General features: G+C 53.2%; 9 protein-coding genes across 9 annotated transcripts; 6 read left to right on the forward strand and 3 right to left on the reverse strand.

The window, feature by feature from the left end:
• Positions 1–331: 331 nt before the first annotated feature.
• On the reverse strand, positions 332–1,210 carry EV422DRAFT_99726 (uncharacterized protein). The gene has a single exon (XM_053074580.1). The coding sequence runs from the start codon at positions 858–860 to the stop codon at positions 411–413; it is 450 nt and encodes a 149-aa protein (XP_052924475.1). The 5' UTR covers positions 861–1,210; the 3' UTR covers positions 332–410.
• Positions 1,151–2,681, forward strand: EV422DRAFT_497673 (SAC3/GANP/Nin1/mts3/eIF-3 p25 family-domain-containing protein; the record flags this gene model as incomplete). Its single annotated transcript, XM_053067963.1, has 5 exons — positions 1,151–1,207; positions 1,273–1,442; positions 1,504–1,627; positions 1,691–1,922; positions 1,993–2,681. Coding segments are annotated over 5 exons (1,272 nt in total), but the record flags the coding sequence as incomplete, so codon positions are not given.
• A 31-nt stretch (positions 2,682–2,712) lies between these two features.
• On the forward strand, positions 2,713–4,257 carry EV422DRAFT_99618 (uncharacterized protein). Its single transcript, XM_053074578.1, has one exon. The coding sequence runs from the start codon at positions 2,810–2,812 to the stop codon at positions 3,950–3,952; it is 1,143 nt and encodes a 380-aa protein (XP_052924477.1). The 5' UTR covers positions 2,713–2,809; the 3' UTR covers positions 3,953–4,257.
• Positions 3,480–6,528, forward strand: EV422DRAFT_99416 (uncharacterized protein). The gene is made up of 7 exons (XM_053074577.1): positions 3,480–4,365; positions 4,424–4,562; positions 4,638–4,827; positions 4,906–4,992; positions 5,062–5,395; positions 5,471–5,643; positions 5,706–6,528. Exons 1-7 carry the CDS (start codon positions 3,953–3,955, stop codon positions 6,356–6,358), a joined length of 1,989 nt encoding a protein of 662 aa, XP_052924478.1. The 5' UTR covers positions 3,480–3,952; the 3' UTR covers positions 6,359–6,528.
• A 157-nt stretch (positions 6,529–6,685) lies between these two features.
• EV422DRAFT_568585 (cytidine deaminase-like protein) lies at positions 6,686–8,059 on the reverse strand (the record flags this gene model as incomplete). The annotated part of the gene is made up of 5 exons (XM_053072662.1): positions 6,686–6,872; positions 6,980–7,619; positions 7,712–7,785; positions 7,894–7,945; positions 8,014–8,059. 5 exons carry the CDS (start codon positions 8,057–8,059, stop codon positions 6,686–6,688), a joined length of 999 nt encoding a protein of 332 aa, XP_052924479.1.
• Positions 8,060–8,373: 314 nt separating this feature from the next.
• On the forward strand, positions 8,374–9,105 carry EV422DRAFT_568586 (thioredoxin-like protein; the record flags this gene model as incomplete). The annotated part of the gene is made up of 2 exons (XM_053072663.1): positions 8,374–8,520; positions 8,581–9,105. 2 exons carry the CDS (start codon positions 8,374–8,376, stop codon positions 9,103–9,105), a joined length of 672 nt encoding a protein of 223 aa, XP_052924480.1.
• Positions 9,106–9,240: 135 nt separating this feature from the next.
• EV422DRAFT_99657 (uncharacterized protein) lies at positions 9,241–10,059 on the reverse strand. The gene is made up of 2 exons (XM_053074579.1): positions 9,643–10,059; positions 9,241–9,562 (listed from the first exon to the last, which is right to left on the reverse strand). The coding sequence occupies exons 1-2, from the start codon at positions 9,859–9,861 to the stop codon at positions 9,377–9,379; spliced, it is 405 nt and encodes a 134-aa protein (XP_052924481.1). The 5' UTR covers positions 9,862–10,059; the 3' UTR covers positions 9,241–9,376.
• Positions 10,060–10,165: 106 nt separating this feature from the next.
• EV422DRAFT_507261 (uncharacterized protein) lies at positions 10,166–11,307 on the forward strand (the record flags this gene model as incomplete). The annotated part of the gene is made up of 6 exons (XM_053068646.1): positions 10,166–10,310; positions 10,360–10,461; positions 10,602–10,738; positions 10,825–11,004; positions 11,089–11,112; positions 11,215–11,307. The coding sequence occupies 6 exons, from the start codon at positions 10,166–10,168 to the stop codon at positions 11,305–11,307; spliced, it is 681 nt and encodes a 226-aa protein (XP_052924482.1).
• A 340-nt stretch (positions 11,308–11,647) lies between these two features.
• On the forward strand, positions 11,648–15,348 carry EV422DRAFT_99184 (armadillo-type protein). The gene is made up of 9 exons (XM_053074575.1): positions 11,648–11,812; positions 11,888–12,007; positions 12,079–12,354; positions 12,423–12,477; positions 12,538–13,031; positions 13,103–14,000; positions 14,080–14,677; positions 14,754–14,917; positions 14,991–15,348. Exons 1-9 carry the CDS (start codon positions 11,756–11,758, stop codon positions 15,026–15,028), a joined length of 2,700 nt encoding a protein of 899 aa, XP_052924483.1. The 5' UTR covers positions 11,648–11,755; the 3' UTR covers positions 15,029–15,348.
• Positions 15,349–15,509: the final 161 nt, after the last annotated feature.

Genomic DNA, 15,509 nt, shown 5'->3' on the forward strand with positions numbered 1-15,509 from the left:
TAGAAGCCGAGCGAGGACTCATTGGCGAGAGATATGAGGAAAGTTGACAGGTCTGCCGTTGCTATATATTTCCAACCAATGCGTTTGCACCCCCGTTAGCGCTGGGCGAGGGCGGACTGTCGCAGCTGTGCTACACTTTTTCCAGACCTTTTGTGACAGCCTCTCTGACGTCTGCATTGTCTGCTGAGGCAGCAAGGGATACGTTGCGGGACGAGCTGGTTGCGGTGTCCCCTCTTCTGGAAGCCATAGTGATAAGGACCGGATCTGGGACCGGATGCCCTGTTGGTGATTGTTTGCAGATGGCGGAAGACGCGAAAGAACCCTTTCAAACTGCTTTCAACCCTGCTTTCAACCCCTCGTACTGTAGACTCGACACACTTTCGACAGACGCCATCTTTGAAGATCGCTTCTCAGTGTAGTGCGGTTTGGAGCGGAGACTTCGCCTGGTCCTTCAAACAACCCGTCTCCTCGCCACAAGATGCAATGAACAACTCAGTCTTCGCCCAACTTTCGGCTACAGCGCCGGCCAAGCCGTCCACCTCCGCTTTCGGGAGCGTCGGAGCCGGGCAGGGGTCGGTGAGCAGTGCTTTTGCAGGGCGTGTGGCATCGACAGCAGGCAGAGGGACCGGAAGGGGTCGAGGGACTTCGCCAGGGTCTATGACATGGGTTCGGGACGGCGTGCCGACCAGAGGCCGAGGGCGGGGTGCAGTTCTTGGAAGTGCGACAAGAGGTGGTGGTGGGAACACTCCGGCAACCACATCCAGAGGGAGGGGAGGGAACTTCTCGAAAGTCTTTGGCGCCCAGCCTTCCGCTCCGCGGTCGTCGACTCCGGCCAGCAATGCCACGGCAAGTCCAGCCATTTCAGGTAAACAACCTCCAGATAATCGAACGCGGAACACATGCGGAACCCCCAACCTGAACTTCTAATGCTTCGACGAGAAGGCAGTCGAGTGTCCGCCCCTCGACCACCAGGATTCGCAGCGAAAGTTGTTCCACGCCAGAATCCCGTGAGGCAAAATCTTAGCGTGCCCGCAGCTCAGGAGACGTACGTGATAGGGTCGTCTTCTACCGGATCTTTCCTCGCAACGAGATACCTAATGCGGCATTTCCCGACGATTCAAGGGCGCCGAGTCCCCAAAGCAGTCCGAACGCCGCTAGCCGCGCAGATCGTTTCAACGTCCAGCCGGAAAACAACCGATACTATCAAGTTCGTGGACACAATTGGACGTTTATGAAGGCTTCGTTCAATGAGATCTAATTCTATTCCTCCAGCTCAAGGAACAACGTCCAGCGCTGATGGCCAAGTACATTGCGGAGGGAAAAATGGACGACCCCGCTCGAAAGTACCGCTTGGAAGATGCTAGGGACTTTGTAGGCGAATGTCCTGACATGTGTCCCGAGTATGAACGTCACGAGCGAGAGTTCCAGAAGGGGCTTATGGAGTTTGAAAAGGTCCGGGACGCGTCGACGTTTTGAGTAGCCGGAGGTTCACCGACTGAGAAGTTTCATGCAGATACCGGATACGGAGAAGGTGGACCACGCAAGGGCTGTGAAGCGATATCGGCGATCTGCAGCGGACGATGAGCAGCCACTACCTTGCGATGTTCGCCCGCCCGCAGTTTTGAATGTAGGCTACATTTCCTCGAATCGTTGGATGCCTTATCTGGTACTGACGTTCGAGGTTGGTTAGAGAACATTGGACTACCTAATCCACGATTTGCTTCCACAATACGACCTCCAAAGGACCTACGGATTTATCCGTGACAGAATGCGCGCGATTCGGAAGGATATAACCTTGCAGAACCTGCGAGGCCCCGAAGCTGTTTCGCTCTTCGAGCGCATTGCAAGGTACCATCTTATGTGCTCTCAGGCGCTATGCGAAAAAATCGATATCAAACAAGAGTATGAGCAGCTGGGAAAGAGTACGTGACTCCAACCTTCGGCTGCTGGGTTTCAGGATGTAGAAGTTTCACGCCTTTTGTTCCCGCACAGCCCTGCAGAGTTTAATCGAGTTTTACGATGATCTGCGGGAACATGGCCAGGAGATGCCGAACGAAGCAGAGTTCCGTGCCTACTACTTACTTCATCATGCGTTCAACCCTGATGTTCAATCAGCGATGGAAAACAAGTTCCGTGGCACCGCGTTCATGCTTCACCCATCGATCCAGCTAGCATTAAAGCTTCGAGGCCTCATGCCACGATTGGACCTCCATCACGATGACGACGATGACGATGGGATGGATAACGCCGAGTTGGCCGGTGAAGGACGGATGGAGGCATATGCTACTTTCTTCAACATCCTTGAAGACCCACAGACTCCCTACCTGTTGGCTTGCGCCGCACATCCCCACTTCATCGTCGTACGCCGCTATGCGTTCAAACATATGAACGCCGCTATCTACGTTTTCCCAGGAACCCCCGATACGTGGACATCCTTAACCAGTTTAGTGCACCGTCTTGGCTATGACAACCAGCAGGATGCACAAATTGATATCGATTACTATGAGATACCAACTGCGGAACTGGATGGCGAGGTGTATGCATCGATTGGGAAAGTGAAGCAGGTCGGAGCGGATGGGAAGTCACAGATGGTGCCGGGAAAGTTCATAGGTGAGGCTAGAGCTGCGGACGTCCGTTCTGATCTTTTCTATGGGCACGATGCTTATTCTTTCACGAACTAGACAACAAACGAGTGTCGTTGCAGCCCAGAGTTGCACAAAGACTTCTCGAGGCTAAATTGGAGACTCAGTCATGGAGTCAAGTCATTGACGGTGAAACTAGGTCGACGAATGGCCTCAACGCTACCTCCATGTTTGGACAACCCGGCTCACAAGGTCTCAACCGACCCGGGGCGTCGTCGCTCCCGAAAACAAACGTTCCCAATGCTCCACCACCTACAGTGTTTGGCTTACCGGCGGTACAGCCGCCAGCATTTGGCAAACCAGCAGACGGCCCAATGTCTATGAGCACCCCCCCTGTGCCCAGTTTCGGTCCTCCGGCATTCATACAATCGACATTTGGCTTGCCGCGAACGCAAGCTCAGGGCAATCACACCTCCGCTCAAACATCATTCAGCTTTTTGGAGCAAAAGCAGAGCCAAGGGTTCACAGGATTTGCTCAACCCCTGGGATCCGACACCGCGTCTCAACAGACACCCAACTTCACTCAGTCACCAAATCCCTCCGTAGGCATACCTGATTCCCTGACACAGAACGGTTCTCCGTTAATAGGCCAAAACCATTCGGCTGACACGATGCAGCTCCAGAAAGAAGTGCAGGAGCGCGAGCGTTTACGCCAAAAGCAAGCTGAAGAGGAGCGTTTGCGGAATATGGAGCTCGAACGCCAAAGGTTGCAAGTAGAAATCGAACGACAGAAACAAGCTGCCGCCTTGTTGGAGGCTCAACGGCAACAGGCACTATCGAACGAGCGCGAGCGTATGTTAGCGCAACACAAAGCGGATGAGGTTCGCATGGTACAGGAAGCGGAAGCACTACGCGCAGCGATGCGGCGGAAGGGGGAGGAGGCTGCTCAAGCCCACCAGCAGCGGCACAAAGCTGAGATAGACAGCTGCATGGAAGAGGTCACGGAGAGGGCGGTGAATGATCTCCTGGGCGGAGCCATTCACGTGACCATGAAGCAGTTCCTGCAACGAGAACGCAAGCGGCGGATATGGCGAGGTTTTGTGAAACAGTTGCGCTGGTTCGATGCAAGAGGGTCCGCTTTGAATGATGCAGCTCAAGCTTTTCTGGAGATCGCGCGGGCTGAGATCGCACCACCTGCAAACCGTCGACAAATGCCACCGTTATGGAGCAACTTGAAACGTCCCCGCAAGTCTTTCTCAATGTTCAACTACGAAGGGCGCGAGGCGCAATTCGCGAAAGCAAGCGAAGAGGTACGACGGAGCTTCCCAACAAGAAACCTTTTCCCCGCTCACATACTCACCAATGTATAGATGACTCGATTGGAGGGGCAAGTCCTCGCGCCAATCAACGTGGCTCAAACTGTGTTCCCGGTTCTCCGAAAGCGACAATACCCGGCCGCCTATAGAGTGTATTTCAAAGTGTGCTTGACGGTCCCTAGCATCGATCGAACATGCTCGCTGAAGAGGCAGCGGGCCAATTTCTGGGTTAGATCCAAGTTTGGCCAACTTGGGACACCCGTCGAGGTTTCACCGAGAGTGCAGGAAGACGAAATACAACGATCGTACGACGTCGATCTGAACAACCTCGGCGCTGATTGTTGGGCCGTCGTGCGCGGCTTCCAATCGCAGGACCCCGGGCAAAGGAAGAAGTCCCGCGACGTCTGGAAAGGCACTAGCGTCGTTATATTCCAATTCGATCTTTTCGAGAAAAAGGAGGCCTTCAGGTGATTGCGCCATTGGCATATTGAACTTGGGGCTTTTGTATTAACTTGTCTTTTGCAGTGATTACTTAGACAGGGAGAAGGCCCGGTTCGTTGAACTCGTCAACAACCTCGCGTCGCAGACAGCAGAGCATCAATTACCGATACTCTTCATTTTTTCGAGTGGTCATGGCATCACGGCATTGCGTTTCAAAACGCTGGTAAGGATTGCGAACTCCATTTCGAAAATGGCGGTGTCGCGGCCTCTATCTCATTGTCTGCCACTGCGATGTTAGGTTCAGCAAGCATTCCGACTGGACTTTGTGCTGCAACATGGACCGCTGTCCGAACTCCGTTGGCTGGACATGAAGTACTCTGGCGAACTGAAAGAGCTACGACACGCGAATGAAAACTTAGTGGCAACTCTGAAATCCGTCACCGAGCACGTCTCGTTATCCCCAGAAATCCGATTCATTGGGCAAACTGGTGGGTACTCAATCTCATCACTTGGTCTGATCACTTGCTCCCGGACCAGCAACTGACGTTCTTTGCCAAATGTTTCAGACCGCGACGATTCCATCACAACTCTGTTTCCAACGGAGTACGCCGAAAATGCAGCCCTGATTCAGGCGCGGTTTCCGCAGCACTTGTGTAGGTCCCCGCTCGGGGAGGGTTTGTCGAGAGGCGCAGACGACTGATATTTTCTGTCTTTCCATCCAGTCTTCGACAAGCCTTGTAACTTCACCACTTTCAACGCACTCATCCTCAACTTCAACAATGCGCTGGACGTTTGCAAGGAGAAGCTGACTGGGCCGGAGGTTCTCCGAATGAATCACCCTCCGTTCGAGTTCGCATCCGATGAAAACGGTGATGGAGTTGGCATCGAGCGAGGGATGAGCCAGGTCCGATTGGATTGGAATGCGCCCGCAACAATGGAGGAGCTGCGGGACGCTTTCGATGGCGCCAGGTTACCGTTCACCGTAGACGGGACTGTCCCATTCGGTGATACTGCACAAGGTCTTGGTCGGCGCTGGAGGAATGCCGAAAAGATGAGGTTGGTTTATGCCTCTCAAAATCTTTCAAGGAAATTGCACTCTGGGTTGCTGATTTCGTTTCCCCTATCCATTAGCCCCCTCTGGGAAATCTACGCTGGATGGGTGGAGACTGTGACAAAAGGGCGATTACCAGAAAGGAGAGCCCTGCGTGATACTCCTAATGGTATCCCAACCGCAGATGGCTCGAGTGCAGAAGAGATTGCTTGTCTATTCGGATTATTGCAGCCCTTCGATTCTACACCTTCATGTAAGACCAGTTCCTTGCGCCCTCATTATAGTTGCATGACCGCTCACGCATTTCGTTTCCAGCAGTGAGCGGGGTACAATTCCCCTTCCAAGAAATCGTAGCTATTGGCGTCAGGGCGACACTGAGCCGTGTCGACACTTACATCGCTCACAACTTCAACCGCCTTCCCTATCCAGTGCAGCTCCCGGCTACAGCGGTTGAACGCCATAAGCTGCTCATGGGGAGTCTGGTCGGCCAGTGGACTGCGGTAGCCTCCCAATGGCCTGACGCGCAACCATCCGCAGGAGCCCTCACCCAAAACAATCCTGCTGACTGGCACCAAGATGACAATACCCAGCAGCACTCACCGCCCAAGCGTCGTCGCGAACCTGAGATCCAAGACGGAGACACATCAGTACCATCCGGCGCCAGTCTCTCCCCGTCGAAACGCCGTCGGCTAAGCGAACCCGAGCCCCCACCGCTTATCCTCCGCGACCTGTTCGATGCTTCCGAAATTGTACCAAACCCCGATGTCGTCACCACAGTACTGGATCCACCCCATTCGCCGGCGCTCCTCGACGATTGGCGCCCCGACCACTTTGACGGTCCGCCTCTCACCGAGGAGGATCTCAGAGAATTGGAAGAGATCGCTGCGGGGGAGGATCAACACTACTCCATATTTTCCAGAAAAGCCGCGTTGATTGCACATGGCAGACTTTCGTTCCCTTCGCCGTGATCCGCTGGCAAACCCCCTCAATTTTGGCGCCCATCATCCCCATGTCTTCATTGTCGCTTCAGGGCCTCACTATCATTCTCTCTTGTATCACATGTATATATATATGATGTACTTTATCCCCACTGCTCCATAAGAAAACGTAGTGCTCAGAAGCACCGAGAGGCAGACTGAGTGATTGGAAACCTTGGCTATGGAGGTGGTGGTTGCGAGTTCTGACTTCGGCGTGAAATGACGCCGGCACCCTTGGCACCACACCGGAGAATGTTCCTCCGACCGTGTACACACCCGCTCTATTGCTGTCGTCTATGGATACCTCGGATGGGCTAGCTACCGATCGTCATGTTCACCCAGAGCATCCCGCGCCTCGCCACCGCACAGATCCCGAAAAACTTTGTAGTGGTGATTGAGCGAGGGATGAATATGCACTTTATATGCACTTCCCAGTGCGCCGTGCGGCTCGCGAACGGCGTAGAAGACGCGGCCGATTCGGGAGTGGACTAAGGCCATCGCACACCTGCGAAGCTAGAGTCAGTACTCTTCGTTGCGACGATCTTGTTCAGGATTCCTTGAAGTCGGGCACGTTGGAAAACCGATCATTTTGCGAAGAAGAAAAAGACTTACATTGAACATGGTTCGCGCAGAACATATAGGTCCAAATCCGTGCAGAGGTACCCCGACTTCCCCGCAGTCGCTGCTGCGCCACCAAGCTGGTCCGACAATGATGATGACCAGGGAGTTGTCGTCGCTTCATCATCTGCATGCGCCTTCCTCTTCTGGCCAACAACGGCATCCTCATTGAAATCCGCATTCCCTCTCCGTCTGTTCTCTCGCTCCGCAACTGCAGCGATGCATCTCATCGTCGCGTGTCCAAGCGGATGACTGGCGCGACAATCATCCGCGACTACGAGTCTCGTGTTTGTTGCGGGATCCACCATAACCGCGGCATTCGCTCGTAAGCCCCTCCCTTCATCTTCAATCGCAACGCTTCTCGCAAGCTGTACAACCTCGCGCATCCATCGCTGTGCAAGCGCGATTTCCTCGTCGGTGGGTGGGGCATCTAATTTGATCGCATGGTCGTGATACGACATTGGCCACAGCTGCTTCCACTCCTCGAACTGCTCTCGCGTTATCGCTGCATAGCGAGATACTTGTGCCGTGGCGATTGGGGAGTGTGGAATTTCGAGTTTGGCCAGGAAGGATTCGAGCTCGGGCTGGGTGGTGAGGCTTCTTGGGGAAAGGAAGAAGGAGCATGTTTGCTTTCCTGCGGGCGCAACAGAACCGTGGTCAGTTATAGCTGCTTGAGCAATTGGAGCAGCCTTTCCAAAGCGAGAGACTTGAACCTACAAGGCGCACCATTTTCGCTTTGCGTTTTCCGCACCCGTTTGAGGTGGTCCAGACCTGATAAGGGGAATTCTTTCCCCGTTGCCCTACGATCGCGCCAATTCTCGTCAACATTTTTGCGCTGGACGTGGCCGGGACATGGCATTCATTGCCTAGACAAGTCTCGTAAACCATCCCGTCTTCTCCATACTCACTTCATCAACTTGCTAAGGTGTTTCGGCTCGACATCGACTATGAAAATGTCCACTATCGGACGTAAAATGGGCAACGGTTAGGTGGCGGTGAACGTTCTGTTTTGTTCAAGACTAGCTTACCAGTCGAGAGGGCCCGAGTTCGCTCGTCTCCATACACGCCTTCCATTGTGTCGTCTAGTGTGTGTGTTTTCGGCAAGGACCCGCCGGAGGATGGACGGCTCCAGTCAGCATTCCTGTCTGTCCAGTTTCTGTGGCTGGCCACCAGGACGGGCGCGGGGTAAGGAGTTGCCCCACAACCTCCACAACGCCTCTCTTGGCCTTCGACTTTGGACATCCCGCAATCGTACCGTGCGGACTCACCGGGACGGTTAGGCACCAAACGCTGCAAGTACATATACAGTACAGGCAGCGCTAGCCTCTTTTTCCCCAGCTTTACTCATATCCTCGCGTTTGGGAAGCATCTCCGACCCGTAAACCAAGATGCCAGCACGACCCAAGATCAAGTTCTACTACGACATCGTCTCCCCATATTCATATGTGGGATGGGTCCTCATACGCCGTCTGCGTCAGGCGTGGGGCGGTTTCGATCTGGAGCTGGAACCTGTTTTCCTTTCCTTCGTGCTTTCGGTGAGTGAGGACGTTTGACGCGTAGGGAGTGTGGACTGGTTTCTGATGGTTTCCTTGCAGAACCCCGCCGTGAAAAGTACACCGGCAGCTTTCAATAAGCTCAAGCTCGCCCACTTGCATAACGATGTCCTCAGATTAACTGCGATGCACAAGTTCCCGATGAAGTTTGCGCCTCATTGGCCTCTTTCGACGCTCAAAGCCCATCGGATGCTGCAAGGCATCAAAATGCACCCTCAAGCGCCTGAACACTTAGAGAAGATCACCAACTACCTGTATGAAGGGCTCTGGACACGCGATGAAGATGTATCGGCGCTCGAAGTTCTGGCAAAGGCTGCGAAATCCGTCGGGCCGGCGGGCGAAAAGTATCTCGCGTACATTGACGACCCGGACGTGAAAGCAGCGCTGGTTGCTGCGTGTTCGGGTGCAGTCGAGAAGGGCGTGAATGGGACCCCTACGTTTATCGTGACGCGGGAGGACGGTCAGACACAGACATTTTTCGGCAGCGACCGTTTTGATCACATTGCCTGGTTTTTGGGAAAGCCGTATCCAATCCCTCCTAGTGTGAACGCCGCGCCGAAATTGTAGTGGTAGGAGCAGTAGGCATCTTCATTTCATCTTCGTTCCCCATGTTTACATTACCAAAAGTTCCTTCTCATGTACAAAAACCATATTTAGCGTACGACTACGAGCGCCATTAAGGATTCAAAATTAGCTGCGAGCGGATAGGAGGGTGCAGATAGTGAGAGTGACTATGGCTTGGCATCCTTTGCTTTGATGGCAAGCGATACGATAGAAAACCTGGAATCGCAGTGCAGGGTTAGGATAGTCCAACTGTACACCGGAAGGGTGAAAGAGCTTACCAAAATGCAACAAAAGACGCAAGGCAAAAGGAAAGGAACAGTGAAAATAGGAGGAAGCCGCCTCCAAAGAAACTTATTCCCGAGATTGTGGCAAAGACCGATATCAGCACAAAGAATGCAGAACCGATGACAAATGCGCTGAGCGGCACCGCAGAAGCTCCGAGGAGGGTGTAAACGAAAACCTGTTGGAAATGGGTTGGAAATGGGCCACCACAGCTCCACACCCAAACGAATTCAACTCTATAGACATGCGGTGACTAACCTTTGCTGTTGGATACCTATCCAGAAAGATGCGAGCGATCCACAACCCTTGACTTGCTCTCTGCGCTGCTGCCGCGTAGGGTTCACCGAAGCGGTAAAGCAGACTTGCGTGAAGTGTCATTCGAGTTTGCTCCGCATAATTGAGAGCCCTGACAAGGTACGGATTGTGGCCGGCTGCAGAATAGTCCAGTGGCTCCATCTTTGGTACGAGGAGCGGCATACTTGCTGGCTTGCTTGCGGGAAAGTGCCTATGTGTATTCTGTGTAAATTGGGCTGAGTGCACGGATGAATTTCAGGGTTGCCGACTTGGTGAGGAGATATCAGGCGGCATGAGCGCGTCACGATTTTCCTACGACAAACGCCCGGTAGTAGGTGAGACTGGTGAGAGACATCGACGCTTATGGACAACACTAACACCGATCCAGTCCCGAAAGGTGTTTATATCCCGCCCGGTGGTATATGCCTCAATATCGGTGCGACAACTCGTTAACGACATCGGAGCTTCTTGATATAGGCTACCTGACATGTTCTTCAAATCATTGCAACAACATCTCCGATGGGTGCAAACTCAGCGTGTCCTGGGAGATCAGATAGGGGACCCTCTGACCCTGACGAATGGAATTTTGAAGCCTTCGGAGGACGCGCGCGGGTGGGGATTGAAATTGGGTTGTAAGGGGGAAGCCACATCTCTCGATCGCGCTAATGAGATTCACGACAGTTGATGGCGTGGCACCCACGAGGGCCCGTATGAACTACCCACCTAGCAACCTTGTGCATATCCTGGGACCCTGGGACCCTGTTGCTGATTCTATGGGTTCTGGTCAGGCTCCTCATGTGGTGGGAATGGCGATGAGAGCTGGGCGAGCCCCTATCTGCGTACCATGGGGTCAAGACGTTTCATGCATGGGGGGATCCCGGTGCTTCAAATTCATTGAGACAGCCGACTGATGATGCATGCAGAACCAGCTATGCGTCAGAGGACGGTTATTTTCCCCCGTTCCGACAAAGATATCTCTGGATGTCACCGACTCCGAAGGACTAGAACGAATGAAATGATTATCGAACGGCTGCAGATGTGGTGCGGTGTGGGCCCGCCGGTGCGTTCGCGGCTTTCGCGGCTTTCGCGGCTCGACGGATTCTGGCCTGGCGCCTCTAAATTTAAACTTTGACCTCCTCCGCTGAGACTTCCTCCGTACGAGCGCAATTGGACATCCAACGCACGATAAGCATAGCCGTCTATATTCCATCCACCGTGCACTGGCTCCTGTACGTTGATCGTGGCACCGACGTCTCCGGTTGGAATTCAACTCCGCCACACCTCCGACGAGAAGATTGCATCGCGATTTGTCTCCCCCAGAACATTGTGTGCTTACCGGTATCTGAAACGATTCTCAGGAAGCTTAAATCAACCACACGCAAGTCAGCTGGATTGCTCTTTTCTTTCTAGAGTTGGTCCACGGCCAACATTAACGTAAGTACCAAACGAGCTTTATTCGGCAACAAAAAAGGCCCGCCGTGAGCCGACAGAAAGCTAAGACAAATAGGCGAACTGTGGTCACTACAAACTTCATAGCAAGGAAGCTCCCAACACTCCTTTCGCGCTGAGGGTGGGTCGACCAGAGCCGGAACCTCCCGAAAATTGTACGAAGAGCTAAAAGTCCGATAGCCGAACGAATTGCCGAAAGGAGTCCACGACCTCCGATTTGTCCATCTTGTACAAAGTACATACGACTCTTCAAAAAAAGCATACACAGCCAACCAGCTCGGAGCATACGACGAAGCTCGACCCAGCATACCTTTGCACCTTGAATAAGCTTCTGGATTCCGGACCCGACTTGATTGCTGAGCCATTCGCCATCTCCGACCCTGGACTGTTTCATATGCTCTTTCTGTACCATCGTTTACTTCAGCTCGCCTGAATTATATACCGTTGAAAAGCCGGACGCCCTTCGATCTCGCCAGCGTCTTCATCTTCGCTGAACAGGGACCACGGAACTGCTGTTGGCCTCGTCGCTGTTTGCGGACTTTCTCTGGGACTACACGTGACCTCGATTTGATCTATAAACAGGACGAAGACACTTCCCCGGTCTTGATCTGAAAGTGGCGTCGTCAAAATGGGGGACTTTGGTGGGATACATCAGCCGAAGGCTAAGAATCAGCCTCAAGGCCAAGTGCGTGCCTATCATGAAAATCAAGGGAAGTCAGAGCCGGATTACTCACCGAAACCGTTTTTGTTTTTCTCACAGCTTGCAGCTCTGCTGCAAAATCCCTTAGACTGGGATGATCCCATGAGCATGCCCAAAGATATCGGCAGCAGATCGAGCAGTGCACCTCCCGCCGGAATCTTGATGCCAGAAGGAGCTCGGGTATGAATGTGCACCGACGGTGAAGAAAGGCTACTGATGTCGTAACTCATGCCTCTTGATGCTGTTTATAGCCCGATCTTGACGACCCAAAGGATGGGGCGGGCCTTGACCCTCGCAGAGACCCCGAATACGCAGCGTACTACTACCATGCATCTCGATTGGATCCACGCTTACCGCCACCAATATACGCCCCCGGACAATCTTGGCAAGTGTGGGCGCCTCCCGGGTTCAACACTAAGAACAGGGGACCGGAGAACGTCAGCCCTTCCGTCGCAAAGAGCTTAGAGAAGTTCAGAGGCTTTGGTGGAATGGATGACGATTTTATGAACTCTCATCATCTGGACCAGGTAGGCTTGCTTCTGAGTTCACACCTGGCGGCCAATGCGCAATGACTGAACTTCATGCACACTTCTAGAGTCTCGAACCAGATGGCCTTTCAACCCGTGACGTTGGGGATTACGCGTCGAGAGGTACGTAGGCCGGGCCAGTTTGTTTGTGCAGCAGGGACTAAGAAGGTTCTACGTGTACAGATCCTCGATTACCACCCGATTCTAGAGCGATTGACCCAAGGTTGGGCGATCCGAGGATGGCAGCGGCAGCGGCATGGACCGGAGATCTTGCAAGCTCCCCATCGAAGCAGCGCCGCAACCTTGTAGATCTCATTCAGGAAGACTTCCCGAGAACCCCGTCGCCGGCCTTCAATTCCCGCCAAAGGATGGGAATGGAAGAAGGAGAGAAGCAAGGGCTAAATGACGTTCTCAGGGAGCAGATGCGAGCGGAGATTGAGGCGCAGTTGGAGCACACCAACGACGAGGAGCGATCCCGCATGGCCGCTGTTCTTAGCGCGGCATTGGACACTCGTGATGAGCTGGTCAACATGCCACCACAGCGATCAGCTTCGACACCACCCTCGAATGCACATTACAACCAGCTTCGCAGTGCTTTGCTGCACAATTATAGCGATGATGATATTCCTCCAGAACTCTTGATGACTATGAGGAATATGGCTTTGGGAGGTCAAGAGGTATGGTGGAGAGAGTATCAGTATGGATTCCGAAAGTGTTGCGATTAAAAACTCGTCATCGTATTTTCTAGCCTCCTTCCCCTCAAGGACTTCCCCCCCAGCGCGGCGCCAAGCCGCTCAAAATCTCGACAGGGCTGGACAGATTGTATGGGGATATGGTTGCGCCTCGAAGTGCCGGCGCGTATCTTGGTGGAGGCTCCATGCCTCTTCCCAACTCGCTACTGGGCGGCTATGCAGGTCCTGCGTCTGCCCGACCGGGTGGTAGCCGGGAAGCCGAGATGCTAGCCGCCATAGAGCTGCAGCAAAGAGCAGCAGCTCGCAGTCCCTTGTACGATGATGAGCTCCGTGCTGCAGCGTTAGGTCTCGCTCATCCTTCGTTTGATCGCCGAAACTTCCCGAGCAACGCGACGCCAGAGGAGATCGCCTTTGCTTTAGCGTCCCGAAGAGCCGCTGCAGCCAACCAAATCTACGACCCAGCGATGCTGCAGGCGTTGGCCAGTCTCAACGGGGGCATGCCCAGTATGAACATGAGCATGGGAACTGGCCGGGGAGGACCAATGTCCGAGAAAAAGCTGCGTCTGCTCGCCCAACAGCAACTGCTTTTGCGCGAGCAGATGCTGCGTCGCGAATATCTCCAGCAGCTCAATGGCTTCCCGCAAAGCCGACGATCAACGATGCACAACGACTTGCCGAGTCCCAGCACTCTTAGCGACCCGGGACATGGAATGCGTTCTGCGCTTCTCGAGGATTTCCGCAACAACAAGAATAAGAAGTACGAGTTACGGGATATCGTCGGTAGCATCGTCGAGTTCAGCGGCGACCAGCATGGATCCAGGTTCATCCAGCAGAAGTTGGAAACCGCGAATAGCGAGGAGAAACAGCTGGTGTTTGACGAAATCCTGCCGAACGCCTTGCAGCTCATGACGGACGTTTTCGGAAACTATGTTATTCAGAAATTCTTCGAGCATGGTAGGAGGATACTCCTTGTCGGCAGATCATGTCTCAGTACAATTGAATCAACGCTCTTTCCTTTTCTTGCGTTTGACAGGTAACCAAATCCAAAAGCAAGTTCTCGCAAAGCAGATGGAGGGCCACGTGCTATCGCTATCTCTACAGATGTACGGCTGCCGCGTTGTACAGAAGGGTCTCGAACACGTGTTGACGGACCAGCAAGCCGTCCTCGTCCACGAGCTTGACGGAAACGTCCTCAAATGCGTCAAGGACCAAAACGGAAACCACGTCATCCAAAAAGCCATCGAGCGGGTGCCTGCCGAGCACATCAAATTCATCATCGACGCCTTCCACGGTTCGGTTTATGCTCTCGCCACCCACCCTTACGGATGTCGCGTCATTCAGCGGATCTTCGAACACTGCGCCGATGAGGAGACGCTGCCTCTCCTTGAAGAGTTGCACCGGTATACCGTCAACTTGATCCAGGATCAGTACGGCAACTACGTGATACAGCATGTTCTCGAGCGCGGCAAGCAGGTCGACAAGGGTCTGATCATCAACAAAGTTCGCGGGCAGGTCTTGCAGCTGAGCAAACATAAGTTTGCCAGCAACGTGGTGGAGAAATGTGTCGCGTATGGAAACAAGAAGGATAGGCAGAACCTGATCGACGAAGTCATTCAGACCCGCCCTGATGGGTATCGTATCGAAGCTGGGTTTTGACCATGAGGTTGCGCGGATGTTCACTTTTGCTGATCTGTCTATTTCGTGCAGCACATCACCTTTGGTCTTGATGATGAAGGATCAGTTCGCCAATTATGTCGTACAAAAGATGTTGGACGTTGTGGATGGTACTCAACGAGAGGTTCTCGTACAGAAAATCAAACCACATCTCCCGAGCTTGAAGAAGTATACATATGGAAAGCATCTGATTACGAGTAAGTACACTCTTCGGCCTTTGCAGTCGCACACCATCGTGTTCTAGAGTACTGACTGTTTGCTCGTTTGCAGAGGTCGAGAAACTCATTCTTATGCATAACATTCAGTGAGCATGGCATTCACTTCCACTGGATGCATGAAGCCCAACATCGCACGGACTACGGCTCTACCATTCTGGACAATTTTGCAATCCCCACATCCTCTATTTAGTTCTGTACACGCATGACATCAGAGCGGAAAGGTTGCTCGAAGGCCCTCTCATGAACATTCCTGTCTCTTACACATCCCACACACTCTGCACACCCACTTCACGTCTCCCGCATTTCCCTTCCGTCTTTGCTGCATTCTCCGGCCCTGGTGTTCCTGCATCGGTGCATCCAGAGAACTTTCGACTTTGTTAATCCTGACTGTGTTCATTTTGTGCGTTTTGTGAATTGAGGGCTTCGCTGGAACGATCCTACCGACTCCCGATCAGATCATTCTTGGATCTGGAGGCATCCGAAACGAAGAGTCTATTTCCCATGCGGCTAGTAACTCTTCGACATCAATAATCATCTACATACGTTCCAAATCCCGCAATTGGGTAATGCT

Source organism: Fimicolochytrium jonesii (assembly GCF_025526975.1).
Source record: "Fimicolochytrium jonesii strain JEL569 chromosome Unknown EV422scaffold_16, whole genome shotgun sequence".
In the NCBI taxonomy this organism is placed as follows: domain Eukaryota; kingdom Fungi; phylum Chytridiomycota; class Chytridiomycetes; order Spizellomycetales; family Powellomycetaceae; genus Fimicolochytrium; species Fimicolochytrium jonesii.

Excerpts from the sequence above, each read along its gene's own strand:
- EV422DRAFT_99726 (XM_053074580.1), bottom strand. The coding sequence starts at position 860 with ATGGCTGGACTTGCCGTGGCATTGCTGGCCGGAGTCGACGACCGCGGA.
- EV422DRAFT_99618 (XM_053074578.1), top strand. The coding sequence starts at position 2,810 with ATGTTTGGACAACCCGGCTCACAAGGTCTCAACCGACCCGGGGCGTCG.
- EV422DRAFT_99416 (XM_053074577.1), top strand. The coding sequence starts at position 3,953 with ATGACTCGATTGGAGGGGCAAGTCCTCGCGCCAATCAACGTGGCTCAA. Across the intron at positions 4,563-4,637 it reads CATTGCGTTTCAAAACGCTG|GTTCAGCAAGCATTCCGACT; the intron begins GTAAGGATTGCG and ends CTGCGATGTTAG. Across the intron at positions 5,644-5,705 it reads CTTCGATTCTACACCTTCAT|CAGTGAGCGGGGTACAATTC; the intron begins GTAAGACCAGTT and ends TTTCGTTTCCAG.
- EV422DRAFT_99657 (XM_053074579.1), bottom strand. The coding sequence starts at position 9,861 with ATGCCGCTCCTCGTACCAAAGATGGAGCCACTGGACTATTCTGCAGCC. Across the intron at positions 9,563-9,642 it reads ATAGGTATCCAACAGCAAAG|GTTTTCGTTTACACCCTCCT; the intron begins GTTAGTCACCGC and ends CATTTCCAACAG.
- EV422DRAFT_99184 (XM_053074575.1), top strand. The coding sequence starts at position 11,756 with ATGGGGGACTTTGGTGGGATACATCAGCCGAAGGCTAAGAATCAGCCT. Across the intron at positions 11,813-11,887 it reads AGAATCAGCCTCAAGGCCAA|CTTGCAGCTCTGCTGCAAAA; the intron begins GTGCGTGCCTAT and ends TTTTTCTCACAG. Across the intron at positions 12,478-12,537 it reads TGGGGATTACGCGTCGAGAG|ATCCTCGATTACCACCCGAT; the intron begins GTACGTAGGCCG and ends CTACGTGTACAG.